Source organism: Megalopta genalis, chromosome 3 (genome assembly GCF_051020955.1).
Source record: "Megalopta genalis isolate 19385.01 chromosome 3, iyMegGena1_principal, whole genome shotgun sequence".
Taxonomy (NCBI): domain Eukaryota; kingdom Metazoa; phylum Arthropoda; class Insecta; order Hymenoptera; family Halictidae; genus Megalopta; species Megalopta genalis.
Window position 1 is genome coordinate 29,672,610 of NC_135015.1, and position 12,555 is coordinate 29,685,164.

The window sequence follows — 12,555 nt, forward strand, 5'->3', positions numbered from 1 at the left end:
CACGTGCTGCTCAAGCGGACTTATTCTACTCCCATTTCTCGACCAATCGGACGGGACCACCTGTTACTAGAGAACCAGTCCCGCGCACGCGCCGGAGAACCTGTTGCGCGCGCATCGACACATCGCTGGCTCAACATGGCCGCTTCTGGTTTGAAATCGCGGGTTTAGATCTCTACTTTATCGCGTTTCCTTTTTCGCGCTTCTGAGAAATTGTGGGTTGTGCGCATGGAGCGTGGCTGTTTGCACGATTGTTTGAGGATTGTTGCTATCTAGGGGAGCGATTACAGTTTGATTTAATGCGGTGGATCAGTCGAGGGAATCCGAAGGTTTACCGACGTTCGTTTCCGAGTGGAATTTTCATTCGAATCTTTGGCACTGTTTATGTTTGAATGTTTATGAAATTACGAATGTCTGGTGACTTGTGAAATTGCTGATTAACGCGCTGTGCGACTTTACATGCCTGACGACTGTGATGGATGTACGATGACTGATCAAGGTTGAATGCATCGGAGTTTCTGAATCCTGATTAATTGTGAGTGCTATTATCCTCTTTGATTGTTATATAATCTTACTTGTTCTTGCTTAGTCTTCACATTGATTTATTATTATTTTGAGAGATATTAAGCGCGACGGTTAGAAGTGATGCACGAACGTAATAGAGGGCTAGAGGGAAATGGCGCGAGAATTGGACTACTAAAGACAGGACTTAAGAATAGGTTACTAAATCTAAACTTGACAAATTTAATTGATTTGTCAGCATCAATTCCTATATATATATATATATATATATATATATAATATCTAAACTTGACAAATTTAATTGATTTGTATAGGAATTGATGCTGACAAATCAATTAAATTTGTCAAGATTAGATATTATATATATATATATAGGAATTGATGCTGACAAATCAATTAAATTTGTCAAGTTTAGATATTATATATATATAGGAATTGATGCTGGCAAATCAATTAAATTTGTCAAGTTTAGATTTAGTAACCTATTCTTAAGTCCTGTCTCTAGTAGTCTAGTAGTCAATGTTCATCGATCTGTACTCTAAATACAATGTGCACTGTAAGGTCTCACAGTGACCGCTTCTCAATGGCGGGAATGCTTGAAAATTCGAGTCCTTCCGTTCTGTTTCCAAATAAATCGTTCGCTATAGCCATTTCAACACACTATACTAAAAGGTGCAGAAATAATTGTATCTAGACTGCGGATGTTTATGCAAAATGAAAATTTCCAATTTCCGACAAGCTGATACGAATCTCTTTGTTTAATCGTTTTAGTGAAAATAATATATTCTCTTGATCTTTATATATATATATAATGTTTTAAATTTTACATACTCAGTTTTCTAAGCGCATAAAGTCCGCAGCCTGATTACATCCAATCTTGATTTCTAAAGGATATAATTACATTTATTATTCATTTGATTACATCGATAGAATCTGTGATACATGTTCGATGGACTACCAATATTTTAATACACACAAAAGGCATACGTTGCACGGGTTACGTGCAATAAGCAAATAAAGTATAAAAATATATACGTACGTAATGAAATAAAACGTGACATCTTTTTGTACGCATCACGCTAAATAGATAGCATTCAACTTTTACATAAGATACGGACAACCATTGGTTTGACGGTTAGCCCAGACTGATATCTAATTATCAAGGAACTTACCAGCAGCTTGAAGTCTGTAATTGTTCGAAAGCAAAAGCAACACTGTGTTTCGTTCTCACTATGTTCGCGATGACGATGATAGAAGTTTAAGTTTTCCCACTATTTATTTATATTTTCCTTTGTGTTCGAGATATAAACTGAATCGACAAAATTGACTATGTCATCCTCTGAATCTATAATTGCTGTGCAGTGTCCCGTTATTAATGTTCGATCGACATGTATATCCAAAGATTGTGCCAGAACTGAAAATAGTTTTAAAAACAAAAGTGCTTGGACGAGAATCATTAAATTTAGATAAATGCGTCTGTTTGAAGAGTACAGTGTATATATATATATTTATGTAATATATAGATATATATATGCATATATATATATCGTTTGGTGGTTTATAAGGTTAGGCTGATACCACGAAGTGCACTACAAAAATAATTTTCTCTAGTGTAAGGTAAATTTCGAAGCAAATTCTTTATTTGGATATTATTGTACATCATGCCATTTCTTTTGTGCCCACCACGCCAGTAAAAAATATTTCTTTCAACCAATCGTAGTTTATCTTGTATCAACCTCTAAGTTCTTTCATTTTTTTTTTCTTATATCAGGTACAATACAAGGCCAAACAATATATGATTATGTAATCTTTGTTCTCTTTCGATAGACCTCTGAATGATATAACTTTAACATTACCCCTTCATCAATTCTCTTATTGGTTTGTTGTCTTTTTTTTGTTTTGTTTGCCTTTGTATAGCATAACATAGTGTTCTCCAGTTTACAAGCGTACAATAAAAATAAAAATACTCCGTCTTGTTTCGTAGCGTTACAAAAACAACGATACAAATTCGTCGTGCCTGAAAAAACTTAAACGTTTTTGGCGAATAATACACGTGCGATACAAAAATAGTTTTCCATTCCCCTTGCGAACAACGTTCTACGCGCAGTTAAAGAAAAATAGACGAAAAATGATACGAGCGATTAATCAAGCATAAACGATTAAGTAAACGATCCCGACATTCGATCGTCGAGGAATCATCGCGAAGACCGCCGCACCGCCGCCTCCTCTCTCGTTTCCTTAACGTGAAAGCAGAAAACACATGACAGAAGAAGAAAATAATGATAACAAAGTACAACGTACTCGTTGCACGAACGAACGAACGACCAGCGTGATTGATTAAAAAGAAATAAATCGAAGACATTCAATCGAAAGTAAACGGAAGGAATAATATCTGTTCAGAATTCCTTCTTCATAGCAGATCTTAGCAACGCACTGCGCATCGACGTGACCAGTTTCTCGAGTTCCTCGACTTTCATCTTCAGTATCCTGTTGTCCCGCTCCAGATCGATCGCTTTCGTCGCCATCTCCGACTCCTTCGCCTTCTTGTTCATCCGCGACTTCCGCGACGCCTCGTTGTTCTTCTCCCTGGACTCGCGATAATGCAAAACCGTCCGATCCTCCGAATTCGAATCGGTTCGCCGCCTCTTAACCGTTTTCTCCCGCCTCGCTATCCTATTGTAACTCTTCTCTACTTTGTGGTACGTCTTCTCCAACGATGACCTCAGTCTCTCCGACTTTCGCGAAGATACGACGACTGGCGTTTCCGAAGATGACGAGGTCGCGGTTGATGCTGCCCGACTTCTGCTGTTTTCCTCGGCCACCGGTTTCGTTCGATTCTCCGCCTCCGATTTCCCATAAGATTGCGATATACTCTGCGACGAGTCCGCGATCGACCATGGTTTCGATACCACCGACGAATCCCTGGACACGCTACCCTCTGGCGAACGCATTTCGTCCTGGAAAAATACATACGCTCCTCGTTAGACACTCTAGTTTCGTCAAAAGACCAATTAACCACTTGCGCTGGAAAGATGTGTCATGAAACGTCGAGATGACGCACCTATCAATTGGTCGCCGGCGCAACTGGTTAAAATCGATTGCTTCGTTAAGGTAGTATTCTAGTGCGAACCATTGAAAAATTCGATTTCCGTTTACCTTTTTTTTTGAAGAATATGCAGTAACGTTCATTAGTATTTGAACGATTTAACAAGTTTGGAAAATTACAGATTTATCGGTGGCAATCGATATGCTTATATTTGTTTCGCATTTCACTTGCATCTTAAAATTAAATATGTAATCGTTACAATAAGGGTATCTTGTTCATTATTTAAGGTTTAATGTCAACCTAAATGCCTTTCCTCAATATGTCCGCATTTTGCTTGGATTCCAATCTTGGCTATTCTCGACGTACACACTGCCGCTCTTAAATTATTGGACAGTTAATCATATTTTTTGCTATGATAGCTGTCCAATTACTTATGAGCACTACGAAACAATGAACGATCAGAAATGCAAACAATAAGTGAGAAATATTGTATATTAATGAAATTAGTTGAGCAGATGCCTAGAATATGCAAAACTGTCATTTAAGGGCGGGCACACATTGGCGTAAGGCGTTTAGACCGAGTTAAGCATTAATTACTGCTAAAGAGACATATATGTACACTTAATTTAATATAAAGCAAATGTAACGATTATATATATCGGTCACCACCAAAAACCTGTATCTTTCTCCACTTATACCGTTCGAATATTTATGCATGATACTTTAGGTTCGAAAATACAACAAAAAGTTTATGTTTCAACTCTCAAAACTAAGAAAGTTATCGTAAGTATAATATCCATAATAGGAATGATTATTAGTGTTAGCACAAAAACTTAAATGTGTTTTTCTCGAATCTATGTTTCCTAAAACTGTGCCCACGATATCTCAAAAGTTACATAGCCAATTGCCTCCAAAATTTAGATGTATATTCAGTATACTTGTGCCTATAGACCATACCAGAAACAGCCTAAAATTTTTATTTTTTACAAAGTGTCAAATTTCAGAATGTCGCCATTTTTTTAATTATCGACTTTTTTCTTTTGTTTTAATAGCCGCTATAGCCAAACATACTAATTTTTAAATGATACTGAAACATGCATAGATAGACTTGATAAATGTGACTGTGAAAGGTGTTATAGTTTCTTCGCGAAATAAATCTCAAGAAAAATTAAACAAGAATGCAATTTACACTAGAATACCCCTTTAAATTCGATCATAATGGAATAAGAATTTATATATATATATTGACTCTAGTTACAGTGTTTCTACTTGATTCGCTGGAGTATCTCAGAAGGGCTGAGGATGTAGCAGTAGGTTTGCGGAAACGAAGTTGTGTCAGATAAACGAAGATGCAGTTCTAGTAACTTTAGGCAAAGAATATACAATTTTTCACATTTTGAATGTTAAAATTGTGTCCCAAAATGTGCTACAGTACTCAAAAAGATACAGTCCTTCATCAAATCGTTATCACTGTGACAACGAGACAGACTCGCGATGAAGATTTCACACACAATCTACTAAACTCGAATGTTATTTATGTCTCCTAAGTCGAAATAAAAATTTGATTCTCCTGCGATGAAAATTTCAGAATGAAAGTAAATAAACACACGAGAGAAACAAAAATTGTACCGTTCTATCAGGAAAATTATTAGGAACGCAACAAATGCTAATCAACGCTGCCGCGAAAGAAATCGTAGTACAAGCAAACTCTCGCGATTGACCTTGAAATTGGTCTTTCTTCTTCGTCAATCAACAGATACCGCGTCTCGCATAAAACTACACGGTATTCTACTAAGAAAATAACAATTTGACCTTGAAATCCTACTGCAAGCCAAAAAATTTCTGCTACTTTTATATATTATAAACTACCAATTAAATTCGTAAGCATTTTTCATCGACTTCCGTGCCTTCTGAAACGTTCGGCGAGTCAAGATCGACACACTATAGACAATTCTAGACGAAAACAGTTCAAAAATAGACGCTTTCGCCACAGACAGATGCAACACGCTCCCTGGCGTGAATTCGCCCAAGTTATAAGGATCTATAGCTTTCTGTTATCTACGACAAAACTGCGGCGGTTCTAAGAGATCGTCGCCGGCCATTTCGCACCTGGTCTGTGTTCGAAAGGCATGATAGCTCGATTACGTCTGGTCGACTCACATCACAGAGATATGTTAACAAGTCGAATGTGTCCGAACCAGTGGTCTCGACGGTTCTCAGAACGTCCCAGGTTTCCCGTTGGTTCTCGGCCGAGTCGATCGAGGTCGGGCAAGCATCATCCAGATCGATCTCTTCTACTTGGTATCTGGGTTGGAATGATGGTGTACTAACGGTCGTAGTATTGTTCTGTTTGTTCCACGGGCTTGTGCTCGTGCTGGACGCCGTTCCCTCGGACAGCTTCAACCAGCTGGTTGCAGCTATATCGGCGGTGCTATCCTCTTTCGCGGATTTGCTAGTGGCTTTTGGTGTGGATTGTAAGCTGTGAGAGTTGCTGGTGAAATATTCGGTAGTCTCAGCACTATTACTCATTTTGACGTTCCATCTCTCCTCGTCTACACTCATCAAATCTTTCAATATCCCCACTTCTGACGACAAAGCACTGTTACCCTCGTATTTCGTACCTGTAAGAAGCATTCGTCGAAACAGCTGTACGTGGAAAATCGATCCCCGACGTGACCGGGGAACGATCGAACGGGACTTGTTTTTGCTCACCTGATAGTTTAAAAGCAGGTGATTCACCTGTAGGAAAATCGCAATGACCCTGGAACGTCTCCATGCACCAGCCGCTTAAATCCTGAAAGTTTTCCTCCCAGATGGAGGACGTTACTTTCCCCTCCTCTTTTATTGGGCTCATCTTGGGCTGTGGAAATGTCCATGGCTCTTTTAATAACTCTGTCTCCATAGTTGGAGTTAATAAGGGGACTGTGTCCATTTTTGATGACACTTCCGCCTGTGGCTCCGATCTCACGCCACGAGAAACAGATGACAGCCGCAGCTGATGGTTGCATGGCTTGGATACCTAAAAATAAAGTTCTCCTTAAAAACATTTTTTCGCCACCGCCAACAACGTTGGTCGTAGTTTTAGGTCTTGAAAAACGGTACACACGTTATACACGCCTCCCTTCTCAAATGAAATGTTGCTGGCCGTTGGGCGTTCGTTAATAGGAGGGATTTTGGATACCTATAAGAAGAAAAGTCACAATCTCTCACATACACAAGCGCACGCCTCTCCGCATTCCGTCCACGGAAGCGCGCACGGTTCAATCGGCGAACGATCGTTACGATTACGCCGGTGACGATAACAATTAATCCTTATCGTTAAGTTAGTTTCTTTTTTTTTTTTATTTTGTTTACTTTCCGATATGCAGGCAATAAACGTCGCAGATAACGGTGTATATCAGCGATCCGGAGCGCCCTATCAAGCTCGATATAAAGTAATAAGATGTTAATTTATCATGATAACAAGATTAACGTTTCTCGGAACTGATAACATTGCGCACATCACACGGAGGATGCTAGTAATGTATTATTACAACGCCGAGGCTTTTATCGCGATCGTGACTGGATTTGATTAATAGACGATACACAGTCGCTGCGGGGAAAAAAACAAGATACAGAGACAGATCGGCCAGATATAAAGGTAGAGTTACACGCGCTGGCAGATGGCCCGCCCCGGCGTTGCAAATAATTAGTAAAACATTAGTTCGAGCAAACGTTTTCAATTCGTTCAACTGTGCACGGGCGGTTTCGACCGTGTTGCGAAAAAACAAGCGTCTCTACGACGTGTGTTCGTGCCGATAGCTCTAGCTTGTTCGCATAGAGGCGAAACCAATTCGGAACAAATAGAGGATATTTGTACGCGCGTCTACCGTACACACGTTCCCGCAATCCGACGTCGACTATACGTTCGTTGTACCTGTATCGCTGCCAAGAGCAAGCAGAAACGCGAACAAACGTAGACACACGACGCTCGTCCGATATATTTCGCTTTCCCGTGTGTGCACAGAAGGAACTTTTAACGCACAGAACTGTGACACCGGTGACACCCTGTAGAACGATTGTTCGCGATTCCACGAACGAGCACCGACTGCCGTATATGTACAAGTCTCACACCCGCGGGAACGACTATTATTTCTTTTTATCGAGAGAGAACCAAGATCCACGAGCCGTCAGGTTGATAACGTTAATCGGCGCGATAAGACCGAGTTTATCGGTTTCACGGTTCCGATAAACAACTCGCGCACTGAATTCGCGAGATTTAAACGGTTGACTGGGCTCTCGACGGCGCGGCATGCGTCGCCAGATTAGCCTAATCGGCGAGAGAGAGGAAAGCCAGCGGGATATCCGATGAACGTAGCTCGACGTTTCTCACCGCCCACGATCGCTAATCTATCGGCCCGTTTTTCCCGGCTGGTTCCTTATCGAAAACTAACCGTGAATTTTCTACGTCGTTATCAACCTGGTTACATAACGGCGGCCCGAATCGGCGACGGGACGATCGCGACCGGTCCGTCGTTCCGACGACGACGGCGCGATCAATCGGCGAATTTGCGCAGGAACCGCGCGGGTCGGGGAACGGCTGACGCACCGTTCGCGATATACAAAGAACGAAGTTTCTGGAACGCTATATTTACTCTGGCCGAAGTATATGTGCGGCATTCGCTTCGGCCACGTTCAATCGATCCGCGGGGCTACTACGTGCGCAGTGTAATTTCCAAGTCATTGCCAGTGTGCGGCACCGACGGAATTAAACCCGGTCCGGAATTATATAATCGAGAGGTACGCGCGATATTTATGCCGTTTGCCGCGCGAAACGCCAGCGAAACGCGAAAACGAGAGAACACCCTGTATACTCACCCTCCTCGGAACAATCACTGTGGTTTTCGGTTCCACTTGGGTTGCGAGATTCTCTTTGCGATGCGTCCGATCGATCCACGTATGCGCTCGACGGTGTCTAGGTACTTGTGGGTATAAACGATAGCTCGCGTCACTGAGACGAAACCCCGACCGTTCCGCACTATGTCGTGCCTCTGCGAATCTTCTGCGCGGAATGCGATCTGGAGCGACGACGGTGCCGGATTAAACCACGTCACGGGACATACCCGTCGCAGCCCGAGCCGCCCGTCTAGAACGACTCTCCCGAGCACGACACCGCGGGCCAATCAACGCTCGATGAGCTCACCGGCGGCCAATCGTTGCAACGCGGTCGAGGCGCGGAAGCGACCCGACACGTCAGACGCGGCACGCCGGCAGCAACACGCCGCGCCGGCGAATGCTCGCGCAGTCGATAATCGCGTTTTCTCTTTTCTTTCTATTCTTCGCGGACTTTCTACTCGCTGGACCCGGTCCCAAAGACTCTCCGCGCTGTTTTTTGCTGCTGCTCGGGTTTCTCGGAAATTCTGTACACGCCGATAACGAGGCCCTCGTCAAGCTCTCGACTCTCAGGGTCGCGAAAACTCACCAAAGATTCGCAGGTTCGATAGGATTGTCGAATTGATCGACGGAAGGACATGAGACAATAGTGGATTACGTGACCGCCGTGCGATCAGCAAGGCATGCGACGTGTAATTTTGCTGGAATGTTGCACGTTTCTGCTCGGCGTGCGCATCGATTTTGCAAGGTTCGAATGTTAACGCCGCCGCAGATGGCGCCGGCGCTGATACAGTGCGTTCGAAATACGCACGATTTTCCTGTCGCTGAAATTCTTGCGTCAGACGATGATGCTGACTTTTCGAAGATTCCGCTGCCACGATAAGACGCCCTCGACTACTATTTTCTAATCGCACGCGAACCTAACGTAATTCCTTTTGAGAATTATATAATGCGCGCTCGACTATAAGTTCATTGTGAAACTACGATCCTGAATTACGTTATACCGAATTTACAATGGTTTATCGGTATTTGAATATTACTCGTCGACGCGATTTTTCAACAAGCACTTACGACAGCCTGACATAAGTTAACCAGTTTGTCGCCAGCTACAGACATAGTATAACAAATATTTGTACGCAAAATTTCAAAAGCGGTATTATTTTTTATTTCATATTATCGAAGTTCGTGGCAAGAGACGAATTCAACAACCTGTTATACCATTACCTGCGAATAACCTAGTCGTCAAAAAAGGGAAATAAAATGAATGCAGTGATACGTTATCGTTGAATACCGTTTTAGTCTACATATACTATACCAAATTCGAAGTGTGGAACATCTAAAGCAGCGTTACTTCATTGATTTCACATTTTTCGACGTCAAAATAATCGGAAGGTCGTGATATAACAGGTCACTGAATTCGTCGTGACACGAGCTTCAATAATATGAAGTAAAACAATATACCATGCAATTGAAAAAAATAATAGTAACTTTGATGTTTTTGTAATGGAACATTTTTTTCTTAAATTTGCTATATTATGATCTGACATTTTTTTGTCAGACTGTCGGAAGTGTTACGTTTTTTGAAACGAGAGTGGTTTAATGTTAGAGTACATACCTAATATAAAAAAACCGTAAAGGGATTTTTTAAAATGTGACTTTCTTTTTGAGATATTTTATATATGTTATATATATTTTTATTATTATTATTTATTATATATGTTATATATATTATATATATATCCTCTACGCCTCCACTTGCAGAAATATCATTTATATTATAATTATATTTATTATAATATTATTCATATTATTAATGATATAATATATAATATATAATATATAATATATAATATATAATATATAATATATAATATATATAATTATATATATCATATTATTATATTCCTATAATTTTTGTAAGTAACATTTTTTTGACATTGTTTGAAATAACCAAAATATTTAAGTGGACAGAGTTCATAGAACGCACTGTATGTTATCTATTTAAAATATCTAAAAAACGAAAGTCCATTTTGATAAATCCTATTAGGTCTTTTTTTTATATTAAGTATGTACCGTAACTTTAACCCACTCTCGTTGCAAAAGCGATTTCCATGGTCGTAAGTTTCCCATGTTAGTAGTGGCGAAAGTGATGATCCTTGTGCTATTCCTCGTTGTATGTTGGAGTCTTTGCAGATAATCATTGCAGGCTTATTGTATTAAGCCAGACGCGTGCGTGCGTTGATAGATACGTATGTGCGTGCTCGAGGTTCGTGCGTAGTCGTAGGAATTTCGTCTCCAAAATAAGGAAACAATAGGAGGTTGGACAGTTTGATTTGAATCATCGACGAGAAGACATGTTTTATACATATAAAGATTCCGATGTGAAACGACTGCAAATTAGATTTAGCTGTGTGTGGGACTCCAGTTTATTTTATTTATTCTCCCTTGCGTAAGATTTTCATTTTAACGAAACTCCCTCCTTTTTGTTTTCAGAGCCGCCTATCATGTGTCATTCATTTTGAATTCTTTAAATAGAATTTAGGTTCACGCATGACGCGTAGTTTTATTATGAGAAAAATTCCGTTCTATTTTTTGTTCTATATCGAAAGAAAAAGCGCTAGATACCACGCATCGATCAACGTCGTAGCGTCGGTAATTTCTGTCGAAAATTATTTTAGCGTTGTTACAAGGTTCAAGGTCATAGTAGAGTAGGTCATTGAATTCGTTTCGGCCCCAGCTCTATAATATTGTGAAGTAAAAAATATATATTAATGTTCAGAAAATCGAAATTAGCTTAATTATTTATAGCAAAAATGTTTGCGAAGTTTCAATTTTGTAGAAAAAAAACTTGTAGAAAAAGTTTTTCTACAAAATTTGTTTTCTACAAATAATTGAATTTCAAAATTTATAGAAAAATATATAAATACTGATAAACTTATGTTAAAAACATTTCGTTACCAGATCATTGAACATCTGTAAAAAAGAAGTTTTCATTCAAGTCATAGTCCCATTAGGCCAGTCATAGAACGCTCTAGTACTGCAAACGTCTGCTTGTTGAAATCCACACGAAATTTATATTTGCAGGTATTTGCACTTAATAGTTACATGCACATGTTAACAACGATGCAAACCTTCATGTTAATGAAGTCCGATGTGTATCACTTTTATTCAATATTTTATAAGCTTTCTCAAAGTTCATATTGGTAACAACTGACATTTTCTCTTCACGAGTTAAAGAATTCTTGTGAAATTCATAAATAACTGAAACGTATAGTTGTTGACTCGTAGAAAAAATGTGTTACATGTTCTGCATTTGATATTCTATAGGGAACAACGAAAATAGATAATTTCAGTTTCGATTTGAAAATTTTCTCTTTTTAACGTTATACTGGCTCATAGAATTATCCGAAAGAGCTAATATTTTGGTTTTCGAAGCTTCGACAGGTTCTCACTTCAAAGGAAAAAGAAATTTCTGTTCGCTGTAAAAGTTGAAAAATTGCGTTTACTGTACGTCGACCGGGACGTTCATGAAGAACATGATTAACTGTTTCGATAAACGTCGATAAAATGCTACGAGAAAAAGATATGTATCTTGAAATGTTAAGGAATTGTAAAATGAAAAATGACGGCAAGTTTCATCGATGCTTTACGTAGTAGAAAAATTGTTGAAAATCATCCATATTTCAACGCTTCACTCGAGGCTCTCCCTTAAGCCTACATCGTTGACAAATAGTCGATTGTTGCCTGTTGTTTGACAGCATCTAATACACGTGTCTGCAAAAGAAATGACGATTTTACTGTATTACATTGTTCCAACGATTCAAATCGAGTTCTTCGAATTCCGGGCGATCTATCAATACTTGGGAATTAATCATTAACAAATAATCAATCGAGTGTTTACTTACTGTTCGATAGCGTTGCATGCGCATGTCGTGCGAAGAAGACCTGGAGCAAATCATATTTAGATAATGTATAATCTTCATTTTCCCGCGTGAAGTATGAAGTACGCCTCGACAGTCGATCGCGGTCGAAACAACGAAAGAAAATGTCTCTCAAGAAAATGTCACCGATTCTGCGATTCTCCTGACAAGCCAGCAAAATGACTCGGAATCTCAGAT

The 12,555-nt window shown here is 39.7% G+C and overlaps 1 protein-coding gene across 1 annotated transcript; it reads right to left on the reverse strand.

Moving 5' to 3' along the window:
* Positions 1-2,132: 2,132 nt before the first annotated feature.
* On the reverse strand, positions 2,133-8,644 carry LOC117222025 (uncharacterized; the record flags this gene model as incomplete). Its single annotated transcript, XM_076520704.1, has 5 exons — positions 2,133-3,476; positions 5,726-6,186; positions 6,278-6,584; positions 6,672-6,746; positions 8,423-8,644. Coding segments are annotated over 5 exons (1,626 nt in total), but the record flags the coding sequence as incomplete, so codon positions are not given.
* Positions 8,645-12,555: the final 3,911 nt, after the last annotated feature.